The 18,264-nt window shown below is 51.2% G+C and overlaps 2 protein-coding genes across 14 annotated transcripts in view; one reads left to right on the top strand and one right to left on the bottom strand.

The window, feature by feature from the left end:
• LRPAP1 (LDL receptor related protein associated protein 1) overlaps positions 1 to 18,264 on the bottom strand; it is a 462,538-nt gene that overhangs the window by 178,455 nt on the left and 265,819 nt on the right. The window lies entirely within an intron of this gene.
• HTT (huntingtin) overlaps positions 1 to 18,264 on the top strand; it is a 137,019-nt gene that overhangs the window by 84,013 nt on the left and 34,742 nt on the right. For all 13 annotated transcript variants that reach the window (XR_009540451.1, XR_009540450.1, XR_009540453.1 and 10 more), the window contains 4 exons: positions 160 to 276; positions 3,014 to 3,136; positions 3,417 to 3,652; positions 4,742 to 4,884. Coding sequence is in view for 8 of the 13 variants with exons in the window: in XM_060148801.1 (XP_060004784.1) it covers positions 160 to 276; positions 3,014 to 3,136; positions 3,417 to 3,652; positions 4,742 to 4,884 (619 nt within the window). In the remaining 5 variants the exon portion in view is untranslated. The remainder of the gene's footprint in view (positions 1 to 159; positions 277 to 3,013; positions 3,137 to 3,416; positions 3,653 to 4,741; positions 4,885 to 18,264) is intronic.

Raw genomic sequence — 18,264 nt, 5'->3', positions numbered from 1 at the left:
TTTCCTTTCGTGCCTTTCCTCTGGTTGTCCGTCTTGTAAAGCTGTAGAGGTGACAGTGCTGTGGTCCTCCTGCGTGTCCTGGGGCCAGGGCTGCATCGGCCCTCCTTGGGGGCACGTGGGCTGGGGTCTGAGTGTCTTCCGGCCGTTCCCTCTGTGCAGGTGTTGGAGATGTTCATCCTGGTCCTGCAGCAGTGCCACAAGGAGAGCGAGGACAAGTGGAAGCGGCTGTCTCGGCAGGTAGCCGACATCATCCTCCCGATGTTGGCCAGGCAACAGGTTTGTCCCCCTCCCCCCGCGTGTGGGGTCACTGCGACACCGTGGAAGTGGGTGAAGATGCTCGTGAGAGGTGGGTGCTCGTGGTGGGCTTTTCGTCAGTGTGTGGTGTGTACATTTTATGGTCGTTACTGATGCCATCTGGGCGAGTGCGAGGCCAGAGGTAGAGACGTCCCCTGGGTCCCAGGGCGCCCCTGGGGAAGTGCTTCCAGGGCTGCGTCCTTTCTTGCTTACACCCTGTCTCCCTCACTCTGCTCAGCCAGACGCCCTCTGTTTGCTCTGTAGGGGAGTGTTTTTCCTTATCACGTATAAAGTAAGTTGGCAGTTACCTGTCATTTAATCAGGATTTCTGTGGTCACACGATGCAGTCAGTGGTTTCCACAAGCGCAGTGGAAGGCACTGGTCTGGCTGTGTGTGTAGGATGGAGCCCAGTAGTTGTACGGCTTCTGAACCACTTCTGCCCCCGCCCCCCGTCCCCCCAACCCCCGGCGTCGAGGGCAGGACTCTGTGCTCTGGGTGCTACACCACCCTGGGAGCCGGGCAGCAGGGACGCACTGAAGACGGTCCCTCCAGGAATCCGTCCCAGCTGCTGGCAGAGCTCTGGGTCGGAAGCACTTTGGGTACAGTCAGCAGGTGCCTGTTCATCTGGGTCGGCCTGGCTAGGGAAGCGGGGCGCTCTCAGAGTGAGCGTTTAGTTGGAACGGGGTGGGGAGACAGACAGCAGAGGGGAGTAAGCTAGTTATGTGTATAAAATGTCAGATGAGAGTGCTGGAGGGAGGGGAGGTGTGTCGGCTGGGGGTGACACTGTTGAATGGGTGACATCCACGGGGACTTGAAGGAGGTGAGGGATGAGCCGAGCAGATGCCTGGGGAAGAGCTCTCCAGGTGGAGGACTTGGGGGAACCCTCGGAGGGCTTGGTACGAAGGGGGTCAGGGTGAACTTGAGAGTGGAACAGGCGGGCGGGGGTGTAGGGAGAACCACTCATGGCTCAGGGCCTGTGTGGACCGGGGGTGGGAGCGAAGGGGCGAGAAGGGGCGTCTGCTGGACGCAGCTCAGACGCAGAACCAGTGAGCTTTGCTGACGGCTTAGGTGGGGTGAGGGATGTGAGAGGAGGGGCGTGCAGGTGGCTGTAGCGTGATGGCTTTGGGCGGACCGTGGAAGGAGCGGGTTTCGGGACGAGGTCAGAGCCTGGTTTGGATGTGTTTGGTTGGGACACTGGGTGGCGCCAGGGAGGCTGGAGGAGGCCTTTGGGGTGCGAGCTGGAGGGCAGGCCTGAGGGTGGACGAGGTCGCTGCGGGGCCCAGGGTAGCTGGGCAGTGGGAGAAGGCCAAGCCCCGGGAGGCGAGGGGGCCCATGGACGAGACGGGCAGGAGCAGGTGGCGTGGTATTCTTACAACCGAGGAGAAAAGGTGTTTCCCGGAGAAGGGACTGATCGCTGGGAGCTGCTGCCGGGCCAAGCAGACGGGCCCTGGGAACTGACCCACACTTGGCCACACGCGGGTCCCTGGGGAGCGGCTTTGGTGGAGCGGAGGGAACAGAAGCCCTGCCAGCGTGCGCTGGTGAGAGGGCAGGAGGAGAGAGGGAGAGACGTGGCGGCAGCCGGCCGAGCTGGGGGGCACGAGGGCCAGTGTCCACCCTGAGGGCAAGAGCAGAGGGGCACTGCCTCTGCAGGACAGGCGGCTGTGCCGTCGTGGCGTCCCTGAGCACCACCAGACCCAGGGCTCTGTGGCCGCGTAGCCGACGGGTCACGGCCAGAGGGCCTTGCCGGCGGGTGGGCCCCGGCAAGAGGCTCATCTTCCCACCGCAGAGGGGCGGCTCCACGCCAAGCAGGGCTCAGACCTGCACCTTGAGAAAATCGCCCTCTGTGGAGATGTTACTGTGTGTATACACACTCGTTAGTAGTGACGAAAGTCATCAGTAGGGGAGTGGTTGAGTGTACTGTGGTAGAGACTTAATTTGGAATATTTTGCAACCTTTAAAAATAATGTTAGGAGGACCTCCCTGCCGGTCCAGTGGTTAAGACTCTGCCCTTCCATTGCTGGGGGGGCCGGGTTCGATCCCTGGGTGGGGAACTGAGATCCTGCATGCTGCACGGAGAGGCCAACAAAATTTAAAAAATGTTAGGTTTTAAAACCTGTTGCCTTGGGAGTTCTCCATTATATTTTTAATGGAAAAAAGCAGAGACATTTATAACATGATTTTTCAAAACAACTTAAACAAAAATCTCTCTACATGTATAGGAATGTGGAGAAAGTTAACGAGAAATACACTAATTTGCTAACATTTGTTACTTCGTAGCGGGGTAGGGATGGGGTGCCAGTAAAGAAAGAAAAAAGATACAGTATGTATGATACCCATTTAGGTACATTACTTGTGTGTAAAGAGATGCGAGAGAGGCTGGTTCCTGAAGTGCTGATGGTGACTGGGTCAGGGCGGTGTGGTTTCAGTTGATATTTTTCATACTTCTACACATTTGAATTTTTTACAGAAAGCATCTGTGGTTTATTTAATAAAAATCTAAATGCAAAGATTTCCATCGTGGAAAAAATACAGCTGTGTTACAGTGTTGTTCTAAAAAATGTTTACTTGGTTCACTACTGAAGTTAAAATGCGTTTAAGTGCGGGGGTGGGAATGGTGCATGGTCAAGGTTATTTGACCTTGAGACAACTGACGTGAGGTATGAAAGTTGGCATTTCAGTTGGCTCACGGGAAAATGTCTGTGACGTTTCATTGCAACAGATGCACATTGATTCTCACGAAGCACTTGGAGTGTTAAATACGTTATTTGAGATTTTGGCCCCTTCCTCCCTCCGTCCCGTGGACATGCTTTTACGGAGTATGTTCGTCACCCCAGATACCCTGGTGAGTATCCCGCCTCCTGATGGCATCTTGGGTTCACCACTGTGTGGGGCACCCGGGGGTTTCTGCTGGGGCCAGGGTGGAGCCTTAGTATTTGCATTTTAAGCAGGTTCCCGGATGGTACTGATGCTGCTTGTCTGGGACCACACTTTGAGAACCAATGAGACAGATTTATTGGTGGAATTGTAAACTCAGGGTGATTTTCGTAAATGAACTTGGCAATCAGGAAGAACTTAACCGTCTTTTTCCTTTAGCTATAACATACTTGTCTTCCTTCCTCTAGGCATCTGTGAGCACTGCTCAGCTGTGGATAGCCGGGATCCTAGCCATTCTGAGGGTTCTGATTTCCCAGTCAACTGAAGACATTGTGCTTTCCCGCATTCAGGAGCTTTCCTTCTCTCCGTATTTACTCTGCTGTCCGATAATTAATAGGTTAAGAGATGGGGGCAGTAATTCAGTACTGGAAGAACACAGTGAAGGGAGACAAACGAAGGATTTGCCAGAAGAAACATTTTCCAGGTACGCTCTATGTCGGAGCCTTCCGCGTGCGTGTCCTCAGGCCGCCGTGTGGTGTTTGGGGTCACTGAGTCTCGCTTCAGCTCTGCGAGGCGGGTTAAGGAGTCCGTGTCGGTGTGTTTCCTCTGCCCAGCCTGCCTCACCTGTGGCCCTCGTGCCTGTCTGCAGGCTCTGTCACATCCTGGATCAGACCCTCGTTAAGACTGCACGGTGGTAGTGGGTGGGTGCAGGCGGTAAGGGCGTGGTTGCCTGCAGAGAATTTGAAGACCTAGGAAAACCCACTAAAAGTCAGTCTTAGGTTTATTCCCGCCGGGTGCTGGCCACCCTCCACACTGTCAGTAGTAAAATGCCCCTCCCCGCCAGGGTGGAACGCTCATACTGTGCTCCCCGGGTGTCCTTGGGGCATCAAATCACATCTGCCCTTATCAGTTCTTGGGAAGCTCCTTGAGGGTGGCGATCACAACTCAGGCACTGAAAAGGCTTGTTGTGTAGACGACTGTGTATCCACCTTTGCTGGATTCGGGGTGCACGCTGACTTATACCTCGTAGAGCGTGTCCAGGAAGCACAGTTCCTGAGAACGTGCTCCTTCCTGCCGGGTCCACCGTAATGTCCACGTAGCTGCCCTTGGTTGGTCGTCAGGGCCTGGGGCGCCATTGTGTTTGTGGAGATAAATCCAGTGAAACTGCACGACACCCATTTGTCCGCAGGTTCGGCAGGGCCGCCCGTGGCCCCTGCTGTTACGTATAAGCAGGGGCTAAAGCGGAGGACGCGCTAAATTCCTGCGGTGGGTTATCTCCCTACTTCATGGCCTATAAAGCTTTGAAGAAACACTGCAGGTCATTTTACCCTCCTGACAGTCCTTTAAAGGTGGTATGATTCCTGCCATCTCATTAGTGAGGAAAGTAATACGCAGAGAGGTGAAGTGACTTAATCCAGAGGGCTGGCACTGAACACTTCACCTGACTTGCAGTTTTACCCTACTGCCCTACCCATATCTACTGTGTATATTACTCTTACGTGTGTGCCTCCCTCCCAGAAGTGCTCCGCAATAGGCCCCCACTTCACTGTCACCCTTCTCCCTTTCTTTGAAGGTTTCTGCTACAACTGGTTGGCATCCTTTTAGAGGACATTGTTACAAAACAGCTAAGAGTGGAAATGAGTGAACAGCAGCATACTTTCTACTGCCAAGAGCTAGGCACGCTGCTCATGTGTCTGATCCACATCTTCAAGTCTGGTAGGTGCATCACACTAGTGTTATTAGAGCACCTGTATATCCCCTGCCCTGCCCTGCACACTCGCAGGGTGTAAGGAGGTGCTGCCCAGTGCGAGCTCTGCCCTGCTCAGTGTGCCTTTGAAGACGTTGTGCTGATGAAAACAGTAAACCTGGGCGCTTCCTCCTGTTTCAAAGATTTGGAAAGACAAGATGTTTTTGTTACCTTTACATATGATTGTGGATTAAAAAAAACAGTGCACTCAAGAGAGAGGTCACAAGATCCCAGCCATGTAGCAAGCATAGGAAGCAACCTTAGGACAGTCAGTGTGTTTCAACAGGAATGAGTGTTTTCAAAAGGAATGTCTTGCTAGTTAGAGGGTATAGGCGTATCCTTTTCTCAGCAAGAAAAAGTGAAAGGCAATTCTAATCTCTAGGAAAAGCAAACAGCAAGGAAGTCATGGTCCAAATATGAAGCAAACCTGGAAGTGGTTTGAGTCCTGGCAGTGCGGGGGTAGGTGCTCTCTTTGGGTGTGACTGCCTCTGGTGTGTTTAATTCTGTTGCCGCGTCGCGTATTTCCACGTCTCAGCTCTTTTACTGTGTTGCCTTTGTTTTCTGTGGGGCTCCTTCCCCGCGGCAGAAAGGATGGCCTCTGGTCTCAGCCCCTGCGGGAGTCCTGTGAGGGACTCGTGAGCCCTGGGTGCTCTGGCCAGCCTGGGCTGGGTGAGAGGCTGGACAGCATTCCTTTGGGAGAAAGGGTTACTTTCCAGTAGTAAGGGAAGGGGAGCAGACAGAATAACTGACGGTCCACTGCAGGTGATGAAAGCATACCAAGGCAAGTTTGGAGGTAACACCACAACTGAGAGCAGAACGATAGCAAATGGTCACCTTAAGAGGGGTGGGGCAGGCACTTGTCAAGGCAGAAGCCCCCATCTGTTGTGGGATTTAAAAATCACGTGTGTATATTACTTCAGTACAAATTAAAACACACACATACCCGCATACATACCACCAGAGCAGAAGATAGTTACCGCCGTCAACCTTTATTCATTCAGCAAAGATGCACTGAGTCCGCCGCCACTGTGCTGGGCCCTGGGTGTGCGGTGGTCAGTACAGCTGACGCGATTCCTGCCTCTGTGGTGCTCAGTCTCGTGGGGCAGACAATACACAGATATGTCACCACAAGTCTTGCTATCTCCTGAGAAGGAAACAAAAGCACAGTGACAGCCAGCACAGGGGTGGGCAGTAGGGGCAGGTTCTCCTAGGGGCTGCTGAGCTAAGCCCTGAAGGAGAAGGAGCTGGCCCTTCGGAGAGAGTGTTCCTGCTGAGAGGGGTGAGGGCTCAGAGGGGCTGAGGGGGCGGGCAGGGACCTGGGCTCGCGCGGCCTGGGAGCGATGGAGAAGGACACCCCTGCATGGGTGCTTCACGTACCTTCGGTCGCCCTCGGCACAAGAGTGTGGCCAGAATTGAATTCTGACGATGGTTTACAGCTTCCAGCCACCTTGTTTACTTACCATTGAAATAATTTTCTTTTTGAGGATCTTTTGATTTATGTCCCACCCACTGCGATAAGTCTAAAGTTGAGAAAATAATTAAGCCATATGAAGAATAAGTTGTTTTTAGTATATGGGCCATTTTAATGTTTGGCCATCGGTTGGTTTGGATCTGACACCAGAAGGGTACCAGTTCACATCGAAGGATGGCTTTCTACCTTCTTTGGATAAGAGCAGTGCATTCTGCGGCCTTAGGCGCATCTAAGTGGATTTCCATGGCGTTCCAGTGGATTTCCGTGCTGTTCACTCACCCGTCACTCTAACTTCCTCTTCCTTTTCTCAGAAATCAGGGGAAATACTTTCATGGTTTGTTGCAGTGCTGTCAAGTCCAGCTTCCTGCAGTGTGCAGATGTTCTGTGTCTGCATTAATCCAGTTGCTTCTGACCACACGTGGCTGATGGGCACTGGAAGTGTGGTGTTGTGACTGCGGAGCTTTTATTCAGTCTTAAGTTTGGTTAAATTTGAGCAGCCATGCATGGAGTGGAATATTGAGAAGGCCGTGCTCTGCTCCGGAGCCCGGGCTGGGTATCGGGGCACGTGGGTTTTGCCACTCGTGTCTTTGGGCATTGTTCAGTTGGTCCAGTATTTGTAAATTAGGGGTGTATGGGTGTGTACAAATGTCTGTTTCTATCTCCTCGTGTATTTTGATGCCATTTCTTTTAAAGGCACCAGGCAGCAGAATTACTGCGTTGGTTGCTTTTGAGATAAAATAAATCATCTTGTTTTTTATATAAATAAGGTGTCTTTAGCATCTCAAGTTGGTAGTTTTTATTTATGCATTGCTTAAACAATGACAATAATTTCACCCCTCCGTTGAAAATCGAGATCTTTGAATTTGCCCATTTCAGGTATTATTTCTTAGAACAGGAACTAGTCTGAGTAATGGCCTTGTCCTCTCATTTTCTGTTGTTGGCGGGGGTGGTGGTTTATGAATCCCAAAGTCATTTGCCTATTTCACATTCAATCCAGCATAAACAGAAGAGCCAAGAAAGTTACCTAGTCTCCATTTTATAGGTTCTGGGTAACTAACACCTCGTCCTCTCCAGTGAGGCAGGCCAGATAGAAGCAGAAGGTGGAGCCGTGGCAGGAGGCTGACAGTGTCCATTGCTTTGTTGCAGGCAGGGCTGGGTTGAGTCCTCCGGCCTGTGGCCACAGTAAGGCTTCCTAACTCCTCACCGTGTTTTCCAGTCCCCCCCGCACCTCTGCCAGCCCCCACCGTGTGCCCTCCCCACTGCCGTCCAGTGCTCACCCAGCCGAGGGCAGCAGTGGGCGGTGGAGCCATTCCTGACCCTCTCCCTTCCTTCCTCGCAGGCAGAGCTCTCTTCCCAGTGTTTTATGTGTGGGTCAAAGTAGGATTACTAGAAGGAAGAGAAAATGGTCTTCCTGCAGTGATAAAATGGGCACTGATTCAGATTCGTGCTTGGGCCAGGATGGGGCTGCTGACGGTGTTCTCTTAGGGGTGTGTGGTACCCTTTACATGATTATCTCCATCAACCCTTAGAACAACTCTATGAGATAGTTCCCCATTTCTACTGATGAGAGAATTCAGGTTCTGAACGGTCATATGATAAAACCAAGAGCGAAAACCCAAGAATTTTTTCTTGCCCATTATGTCGTGCTGCTTCTTGGGTTGGTGATGGTAAGTGTAGCAGCTGATGTTTGCAGAGCACTTGCTGTGGGCCCGGCACACACCGTGATATCCGTGTTCTAGCTGAAGTAACTGAGTCACGGGGCTTGTAATGCGTGAGCTCCCAGGTGGTGGGGTGGTTGGGGGAGGTGTCTAGAGCCTGGGCCAGTCCTCGTACGTCGCACACCATCAGCAGTGCCGGTTCCCCCGCGAGAGTCTAGCCCCAGGCCAGCACCAGTGTCTGTCCAGTTCCTCCGTCTGACATCTCGTCCCCCATCCTGGTCCCCATCCCCTCTTGTGTTTGCTCTTCCCATGATCAGTTCTTCCAGTTTGTGTCTTGAGAGGCTCCTTCGTTCACTCACGCTCTCTTCGCTGCACACTCCACACGGCGAGACATAGAAGTCTGTCTTTCCTTCTCGCCTGGAGCTGCGCTGCTGATACAGCCTACGAGGCAGAACAAACCCTTTCTTTGCTCTGCGGCTTCCTGAATTGTCCTCCTCTTCTTGTTACTACACAGTTTTTCAAAAGAAATGTTTCAGGAGTTTATTGTTGTTGCTTCTAGCGCTCTGCTTTCCCTCTTTATCTCCATCCCCAGCGGTTTGCCTCTTGATCTCATTACCAGAAATGCCTCTGCAAAGGCCACCTGTGGGCTTTCCCAGGTCCTCATCTTCCCGGACCCTGCAGCCCAGTTCCATGGACAGACTTCAGCTCGCTGAAACTCCCTCGTCCCTCGACTTCTCCTTCAGTCTTCGCTTTCCAACCTCTTAATTGCATGTGTTCTTGCGCATTGTCAATCACCCCAAAGAGGAGGAGATGTGCGCCTACTTGGCGTCCCTTACTTACTCTGCAGCAGGAAGGAGACACCTTCTTCAGTAGGTGTGAGAGCTTCCCCTACAGGCCTCTTCCAAGTCCAACTTGAGCTGAGGTTTCTGTGGTTAATTCCACACTTGTAACTGAAAGGTTGTACCTTTTGACCACCTTCACCCATTCCCCCCACCACCACCTCTGGCAACTGTCAGTCTGATCTCTGTATCTATGAGTTTGGTTTTTTTAGATTCCACATATAAGTGAGATCAAACAGTATTCATCTTTCTCTGACTTATTTCACTTAGCACAATGCCCTCAAGGTCCATCCATGCTGTTGCAAATGACAGGATTTTCTTCCTTTTTTATGGCTAAATAATATTCCTGTGTGTGTGTGTGTGTGTGTGTGTGTGTGTGTGTGTGTGTGTGTGTGTGTGTGACACGTTCTTTATCCACTCATGCTTCAATAGGCACTTGGTTTGTTTCCGTGTCTTGGCTCCTGTGATTAATGCTGCAGTGAACATGGGAGTGCAGGTATCTTTTTTTTTTCTTTTTAAGGAACACTTATTTATTTATTTATTTATTTATTTTTGGCTGTGTTGGGTCTTCGTTGCTGCACGCGGGCTTTCTCTAGTTGTGGTGAGCAGGGGCTACTCTTCGTTGCAGTGCGCGGACTTCTCATTGCGGTGGCTTTTCTTGTGGAGCACGGGCTTCAGTAGTTGTGGCACATGGGCTCAGTAGTTGTGGCTCACGGGCTCTAGAGCATAGGCTCAGTAGTTGTGGTGCACCGGCTTAGTTGTTCCGCAGCATGTGGGATCTTCCCAGACCAGGGATTGAACTGGTGTCCCCTGTGTTGGCAGGCAGATCTTAACCACTACGCCACCGGAGAAGTCCCGCAGGTATCTTTTTGAGTTAGTAATTTTGTTTCTTTCAGGTATATACCCATAAGTGGGATTGCTGGATCATATGGTAGTTGTATTTTTTTTAATAGATCTTTATTGGAGTATAATTGCTTCACAGTACCATGTTAGTTTCTGTTGCACAACAAAGCGAATCAGCCATATGCATACACGTCCCCATATACCCTCCCTCCTGCGTCTCCCTCCCACCCTCCCTATCCCACCCCTCTAGGTCATCGCAAAGCACCGAACTGATCTCCCTGTGCTATGCTGCTGCTTCCCACCAGCCAACTATTTTACATTCGGTAGTGTATATATGTCAATGATACTCTCACTTCGCCCCAGCTTCGCCCTCCTACCCCATGTCATCAAGTCCATTCTCTATGTCTGCCTCTTCATTCCAGCCCTGCAACTAGGTTCATCAGTACCATTTTTTTGTTTTTTTTAGAATCTGTATATATCTGTTAGCATACGGTATTTGTTTTTCTCTTTCTGACTTACTTTACTCTTCATGACAGACTCTAGGTCTATCCACATCACTACAAATAACTCCATTTCTTTTTATGACTGAGTAATATTCCATTGTAAATATATGTACCACATCTTCTTTATCCATTCATCTGTCAGTGGACACTTAGGTTGCTTCCATGTCCTGGCTATTGTCAGTAGTGCTTCAGTGAACATTGTGGTACATGTCACTTTTTGAATTATGGTTTTCTCAGGGTATATGCCTAGTAGTGGGATTGCTGGGTCATATGGTAGTTCTAGTTTTAGTTTTTTAAGGAATCTCCATACTGCTTTCCATAGTGGTTGTATCAATTTACATTCCCACCAATAGTGTAGGAGGGTTCCCTTTTCACCAAACCCTGTCCAGCATTTATTGTTTCTAGTTTTTTTGATAATGGCCGTTCTGACCGGCGTGAGGTGATACCTCATTGTAGTTTTGACTTGCACTTCTCTAATAATTAGTGACGTTGAGCATCTTTTCATGTGCCTCTTGGCCATCTGTATGTCTTCCTTGGTGAAATGTCTATTTAGGTCTTCCACCTGTTTTTTAACTGGATTGTTTTTTTGATATTGAGCTCCATGAGCTGTTTGTATATTTTGGAGATTAATCCCTTGTCTGTTGTTTCATTTGCAAATATTTTCTCCCATTCTGAGGGTTGTCTTTTTGTCTTGTTTATGGTTTCCTTTGCTGTGCAAAAGCTTTTAAGTTTAATTAAGTCCCATTTGTTTATTTTTGTTTTTATTTCTGTTACTCTAGAAGGTGGGTCAAAAAAGATCTTGCTGTGATGTATGTCAAAGAGTGTTTTTCCTATGTTTTCCTCTAAAAGTTTTATAGTGTCTGGTCTTACATTTAAGTCTTTAATCCATTTGGAGTTTATTTTTGTGTATGGTGTTAGGTAGTGTTCTAATTTCATTCTTTTACATGTAGCTGTCCAGTTTTCCCAGCACCACTTATTGAAGAGGCTGTCTTTTCTCCATTGTATGTTCTTGCCTCCTTTGTCATAAATTAGATGCCAATATATTTGTGGGTTTATCTCTGGGCATTCTGTGCTGTTCCATTGATCTGTATTTCTGTTTTTGTGCCAGTACCATACTGTCTTGATTACTGTAGCTTTGTGGTATAGTTTGAAGTCAGGGAGTCTGAGTCCTCCAACTCTGTTTTTCTTCCTCAGGACTGCTTTGGCTATTTGGGGTCTTTTGTGTTTCCATACAAATTGTAAGATTTTTTGTTCTAATTCTGTAGTTTGGTAGTTTGATAGGGATTGCATCAGTGTTTTATAGTTTTCTGAGTACAAGTCTTTCGCCTCCTTAGGCAGGTTTATTCCTAGGTATTTTATTCTTTTTGTTGCAATGGTAAATGGGAGTGTTTCCTTAATTTCTCTTTCTGATTTTTCTTTGTTGGTGTATAGGAATGCCAGAGATTTCTGTGCATTAATTTTGTATCCTGAAACCTCACCAAATTCATTGATTAGTTCTAGTAGTTTTCTGGTGGCATCTTTAGCATTTTCTATGTGTAGTATCATGTCATCAGCAAATAGTTTTACTTCTTCTTTTCCAATTTGTATTCCTTTTATTTCTTTTTCTTCTCTGATTGCTGTGGCTAGGACTTCCAAAACTATGTTGAATAAGAGTGGCAAGAGTCTTGTTCCTGATCTTAGAGGAAATGTTTTCCGTTTTTCACCATTGAGTATGATGCTTGCTGTGGGTTTGTCGTATATGGCCTTTATTATGTTGAGGTAGGTTCCCTCTATGCCCATTTTCTAGAGAGTTGTTATCATAAATGGGTGTTGAATTTTGTCAAAAGCTTTTTCTGCATCTATTGACATGATCATATGGTTTTTATTCCTTAATTTGTTAATATGGTGTATCACATTGATTGATTTGCGTGTATTGAAAAATCCTTGCATCCCTGGGATAAATCCCACTTGATCATGGTGTATGATACTTTTAATGTGCTGTTGGATTCTGTTTGCTAGTATTTTGTTGAGGATTTTTGCATCTATGTTCATCAGTGATATTGGTCTATAATTTTCTTTTTTTGTGATATCTTTTTCTGGTTTTGGTATCAGGGTGATGGTGGCTTCGTAGAATGAATTTGGGAGTGTTTCTCCCTCTGCAGTTTTTTGGAAGAGTTTGAGAAGGATTCGTGTTAGGTCTCCTCTAAATGTTTGATAGAATTCGCCCGTGAAGCCATCTGGTCCCGGGCCTGCCTCTCCTGTTCTCCCCTCGGCTTCCTTCCTATGCCCCCAAGGACCCACGTGACCTGGAGGGGGCTTTGGGGGGCAGGAGACTGGCCTGGGAGCTCAGCAGGCTCCCCTGGCCCCAGTGGGGAGGGCAATTGCCCACTGCTCCTTTTCTGCTCCTCCCGGAGGGCCCCTCCCGCCTGCCACTCCTGATCTCCCTGGCCTCCCTCCTATGCCCCCAGGACCCATGCGGCCTGGATGGGGCTTTGGGGGCTGGGGGAGCGGCTTGGAAGCTCAGCAGGCTCCCTGGCCCGAGTGGACCAGGCGTTCGCCCTCCACTCTTCTCCGACTCTTCCTGGAGAGTCCCTCCCACCTGCCTCTCCTGATCTCCCCGGCCTCAGGGGTGCCGATCTTGTCTGGCCTCCACCTCTCCTCCCCCCTTGGTCCCCCTACATCCTACTGGTTTACTCTGGGGTTCCTCCTGTCTCCTTGGGGGTCAGAGTCCCCCACCAGCGGCCGGCAAGCGCCCTAATTGTGGTGAGAGGCTGACTCCGCGTCTTCCCACAGTTCCACCTTGACTCCTCCTCTGGTAGTTTTATTTTTAATTTTTTAAGGAATGTCTGTACTGTTTTCCACAGTGTCTGCACCAATTTACATTCCTATCATAGTGCACAAGGGTTCCCTTTTTTTCCCGCAGCCTCACCAATACTTGTTATTTCTTGTCTTTTTGATGATAGCCATTTTAACAGGTGTGAAGTGATATGTCACTGTGGTCTTGACCTGCAGTTTCCTGATGATTAAGGATGTTGAGCACCTTTTCATGTACCTCTTGGCCATGTGAATATCTTCTTTGGAAAAATGTCTATTCGGATCCTTTGCCCACTTTTTAAAATTTTTTTGAAGACTTTTTTCTTGCTGTGGACCATGTTTTTTTTTTTTTTTTGGCAGACATAGTGCTCACTTATTCTCTCCATGTTTAAAAAAGAATTTCAAAATAACAAAATAATTTTATACACCATACAATTCAGGGTAGGGTTGGGCTCAGGGGACCATTTCGTTGTTCACAGTGTGGGCAGAACCCTCTGTGTCCAGACATTTTTTGAGCTAGTTTAGCTTTCAGCTCTGAGTCCTGGTCCCAGTCTTGAAACCACAGAAAGTTAGGGGTTGGAATTTTCTCAGCCACAGGGATGAGGTTCTTGTTCAGATGGGAGGAGAGAGCTTCCTGCACGGGATCAATAAAGCCTCTGATGCAGAAACATGAGGAAGCAAGGGCAGAGGGCACCGGGGCTGAACCAGAGGGGCCTGTCGTGGGTGGGGGGAGCCCTCTCCCGGTCCAGCATTTCCCTGTGCTCACCCCTGTGTCTCCACTCAGTAGAAGGGGCTGCCTGAGAGCAGCAGCAGCCAGTATATTTGGTGGAGGAACTTTCTCCTAGTAGCTTCCAGAACCTGAAGACAGGGCCCAGTAGAACTTTGACTGGACTCATGAGATCCCAGGATGCCTGGGAGCTACAAGCCCTTGATTACTGAGATGACCCTGCCAATGGGCCCAGCCCCTGGAAGGCACGGTCCCATAGTTTTGCAAGGACAGCCCTTGACTAGGGCAGATGGACCTGCACAATCACACTGGAGTGGGACAGATAGACTCCACACTGCTCAGACCAGAAATCAATGTCCCGAACCAAGTGTTCAAAAGACACAAAGTGGACAACCTTCTTAAGGTTGGAGAACACATGGCTAGCCTCAAAGGAGAAACTCTCTACACTGCTGGATGGGAAAAGGCAAAGGAGAGTAATGATGCAGGACAGCCTGGTTGGCATCTAGAGGTTGGACAGTTAGCCCATATAAACTGTCAGTGTACTGTTGGTCTGTCCACCAGTCAGAGACAAAAATCTCAGTCTTTCCACTGTCCAGGAGTTCCGGCCACAGACCCTCCTCTTCCAGGTCCGACACCTGCTTCTTTTGACACCACCTGTAGGAAGACAGGAAGCTGGTCTGTATACAGGCCCTGGGAGTGACCTCCCAGTTTTCCTCTGCCCCCCAGGCATCTCCTCCAGTCGGCACCGTCCATTTCAGGAGGCCTTCGCCATTGGCTTCAGGAGGAGGTTGCGTCCTATGGGTGTGCTCTCGCAGAAGCGGCCCAGGACACAGGGCCTGGGGTCGTTGGCGGGGGCAGGTAGGTGTGGAGGATGGCTGACAGGTGGCGTGGCCTCGGGCCAGGATTCTCAGCCACAGGGCCTGGCAGTCCACCAGGTCGTGCCAGTGCCGGCACCCCTGCGGCAGCGCCTGAGCAGAATGTGTCGGGGCACGTGGCTCAGCACCGTCACAAGCAGCTCCGATGACGGTTGGCCCAGACCCAGCGCCTCCTTGGGTTCGGGGTCCTGAGCGGGGACCCCGGTGGGCGGGCCCCTGGAAGCTGAGGTGTGCATGGTCTCCTCTCCAGGCCCGGCTGCCACTGCTTCTAGGGGGAGAGACATGGTGAACAGGAGGCACAGTAAGCAGATGATGTACTGTCGGGAAATCACTAAAAATAAAATCCCGAGCTTCTCGAGGGGGCGGAGTCAAGATGGTGGTGTGAGAAGACGCGGAGTTTGCGTCTCCCTACAACGTCTCCCCACAACTAGGGCACCTGCTGGATGCTGGTGGGGGACCTCGAGGCCCAAGGAGATGGGAGGAACCCCCAAGCGAACCGGTAGGACGTGGGGGCACTGAGGGGGGAAGAGAAGTAGAGGCCGGACAGGACCGGCACCCCTGAGGGGTGGCTGAGAGGGGCGAGGGGTTCCCACACCTGGAGGGACCCTTGGGGACTCGGATCGGGGGGTGGGGGGAGTGCGCCCAGCGTTTCTCCCGCCCAGTTGGCCGGAGAAGTCTGCCCAGCTCTCGGGCGGGGTCCTACGCCCTCAGAGTTCCCATCCCGTCCGGGCTGCGCTGGCCTTGGGGGCGTAGGAAGGAGGCAGGCGGGAGGGCACTCCAGAACCTGAGGAGCCGCAGAAGGAGTGGAGGGCGTTCGCCCCGCCCACTCGGGCCCCGAGAGCCTGCTGGGCTCCCAGGCCTGGTCCCCTGCCCTGCAAGCTCCCCCGTCCCCCCTGCCCCACCACACTGGTCCTCTGGGGGCCATTTTTAAAGTCTCTATTGAATTTGTTGCAGTATTGCTTCTGTTTTATGTTTTGGTTTTTTGGCCATGAAGCATATGGGATCTTAGCTACCTGACCAGGGATTGAACCCACACCCGCTGCATTGGAAGGCGAAGTCTTAACCACTGGACTGCCAGGGAAATCCCACTTTGCCCACTTTTTTTTTAATATAAATTTATTTATTTATTTTTGGCTGTGTTGTGTCTTCGTTGCGGTGTGCAGGCTTCTCACTGCGGCGGCTTCTCTTGTTGCAGAGCACGGGCTCTAGGTGCGCGGACTGCAGTAGTTGTGGCGCACGGGCTTATCTGCTCCGCGGCATGCGGGGTCCTCCCACACCAGGGCTCGAACCCGTGTCCCCTGCATTGGCAGGTGGTTTCCCAACCACTGCGCCACCAGGGAAGCCCTGCCCACTTTTTAATTGGATTTATTTTTGTTATTAATTTATGTGTTCCTTATATATTTTGGAAATTAACCCCTTATCAGATGTATGGGTTGCAAAGTTTTGTCCCATTCTGTAGGTTGCCTTTTCATTTTGTTGATGGTTTCCTTTGCTCTGCAGAAGCTTTTTAGTTTCATGTAATCCCACTTATTTATTTTGTTTTTGTTGCCTTTGCTTTTGGTGTCATATCCAAAAAATTATTGCCAAGACCATGTCAGGGAGCTTAATACCTATGTTTTCTTCTTTATGGTTTCAGGTCCTACATTCAAGTTCTTAATCCATTTAATTTTTGTGAGTGGTGTAATAAGCTAGGGGTCTAGTTTCATTCTTTTGCATGTGAAGACCCAGTTTTCCCAGCACCATTTGTTGAAGGGACTGTCTTTCATCCATTGAGTGTTGTTGGTCTCTCTCTGCTCTCCCCTCCCGCTCTCTGTCTCCCTCCCTCCTCCTCCCCATCCATGGGACCGCCTCCTTCATGACCTGCCTCGGTTATTGCTGCAGAGATGACTGGTAACTGCCTCCTTAGGTCCTGTCACTCCATCGTCATGGCTGCCTTGGTCTCTCGTTTCCATCCTCCCTCTAGACACGTGCTTGCTGTCCTGCCAGCACCTCAGACTTACACTTAAGGCTGGACTTGTCACCTGGCACAGCTGCTCTGCTCCAGCTTCCTCTTCTTGTTGACTTGTTCGTCATTTGTCATTAGAGACGCTCAGACCCCAGCGTCATTGTCGCCCCCCCCGGTGGGCCCCTAGCTTCCTGTCCTGTCCCGCCAGCGGTTTCCTCCTGCTGTCGGGACGCTGCCCCCCAAGGCCGCGCACTTCCCTGACGTCCTTCCGGCAGCAGCAGCCGCTTGCTGGTCGTTGGCTCTGTCCAGCGCTGTACTGAGCCCTTCACCTGGGTTTTATGATTTGATCCTTACTGCAGCCCTGTGAGTGGCTGGTGCTCTGAATTCCATTTTACAAGCGAGGAAACTAAGGCCACAGGGGACGTACGGCCAGGGTCACCGAGCAGGCATGGCAGAGCCACAGTCTGATTTCAAAGCCCACCTCGACGCTCCGTCACCTGATCTCAGCTCTGACCATGGTTTCCTGCTCCCTGTTCAGTAAAACCCCACATCCGTGGTCTGCCATTCCCCGCGTGCCTTGGTCTGGCTCCAGGGTTCCTTTGGGACAGCACCTGGCTCTTCCCTCGTGTCCGTGACCCACAGGGAGCCCACGCAGTGACGGAGGCACGAGAGGGAGCAGGCCAGGGCTGGGTGGGCCTGAGGTGGGCGATGCTGACACGGCAGCAACCGGAGAGAACCCAGCCAGTGCGGCCAGAGAGGAGGCGAGCACTGGAAGCTCCTCGTCGATGTTTCTGTTTGGCGAGCTTTTGTCAGCTCTCCCCTTGCCTCGGGGCGTGGGTGTAAGCAGTCATGAGGAGTGAGAAGTCTGTGGTCTGTTTGTTTCTGCCTGTTTTAGGGCCCTTTTATGTTTGCATGTGTTGAAATTTAGAGCAGAAATAAACTTTTGACTCGCCAGAAGTGATGCCAGGAGTCCTCAGCTGGGGGGACAGGGAGCCCCTGGCCACCTCCTGTCATGTCCAGTCCTGCTGCGTCCCAGGCTGCACTTCACGGCATGCACGTGTCCCCGTGTCCCTGGGGTGAGGGCCAGTCTAGGTGCATCCAGGGCGGGGTGGAGAGACAGGCGTGTGGAGCTGGCTTCGTGTCGTTCCAGAAGTGGGATAGAATGAAGTCATGAATTCACTCTCTCCTAGGGGAGAGTCTTCCCGGCCCTAAGGAGGATGCTGTGGGAAACCGGGGCAGAGCCTGGCTGGATCTGCTGCTGACGTGCGGGTCTGAGTGTGGGCGCCTGCCTGCGCGGCCACCTTGCCCCGGGTGGTCACCCCGTGCTGGGTGCAGAGGCCCCCTGGCCCTCGGCTCTCAGGGACCTGCCGTTCCCACCCGCGCGGCTGTGGCTTGGGCCGTCCTGGGTGCCGTGACCTGATGGGCTGCATGGTGGCTGCTGCCTTCTCGGTGGAGCTGTGTCCACGGTCAGCACCACTGAGGCTCCCGGCTCGGAGCCCCTGGAGAGCTGGTCACTCAGTGGGGAGGACGGGACAGTGGGGGCGCCGGCTTCCTTGGCTGCTCCATTGAGGAAGCAGAATGTCAGGCTGGAATTTTCTCAGTGCCAAAGGCTGTGAACGTGTCAGTGTAGCAGAGAGCCCTGTGTGTATCTTCTTTGTGTAAAAAGCTTCATGTGGTTGCGAAGCGTTGGGCCAC

Source organism: Lagenorhynchus albirostris, chromosome 4, assembly GCF_949774975.1.
Source record: "Lagenorhynchus albirostris chromosome 4, mLagAlb1.1, whole genome shotgun sequence".
NCBI classification, from domain to species: domain Eukaryota; kingdom Metazoa; phylum Chordata; class Mammalia; order Artiodactyla; family Delphinidae; genus Lagenorhynchus; species Lagenorhynchus albirostris.
Note: the sequence above shows the minus strand (reverse complement) of the source record. Positions and strands in the feature narration are given on the sequence as shown.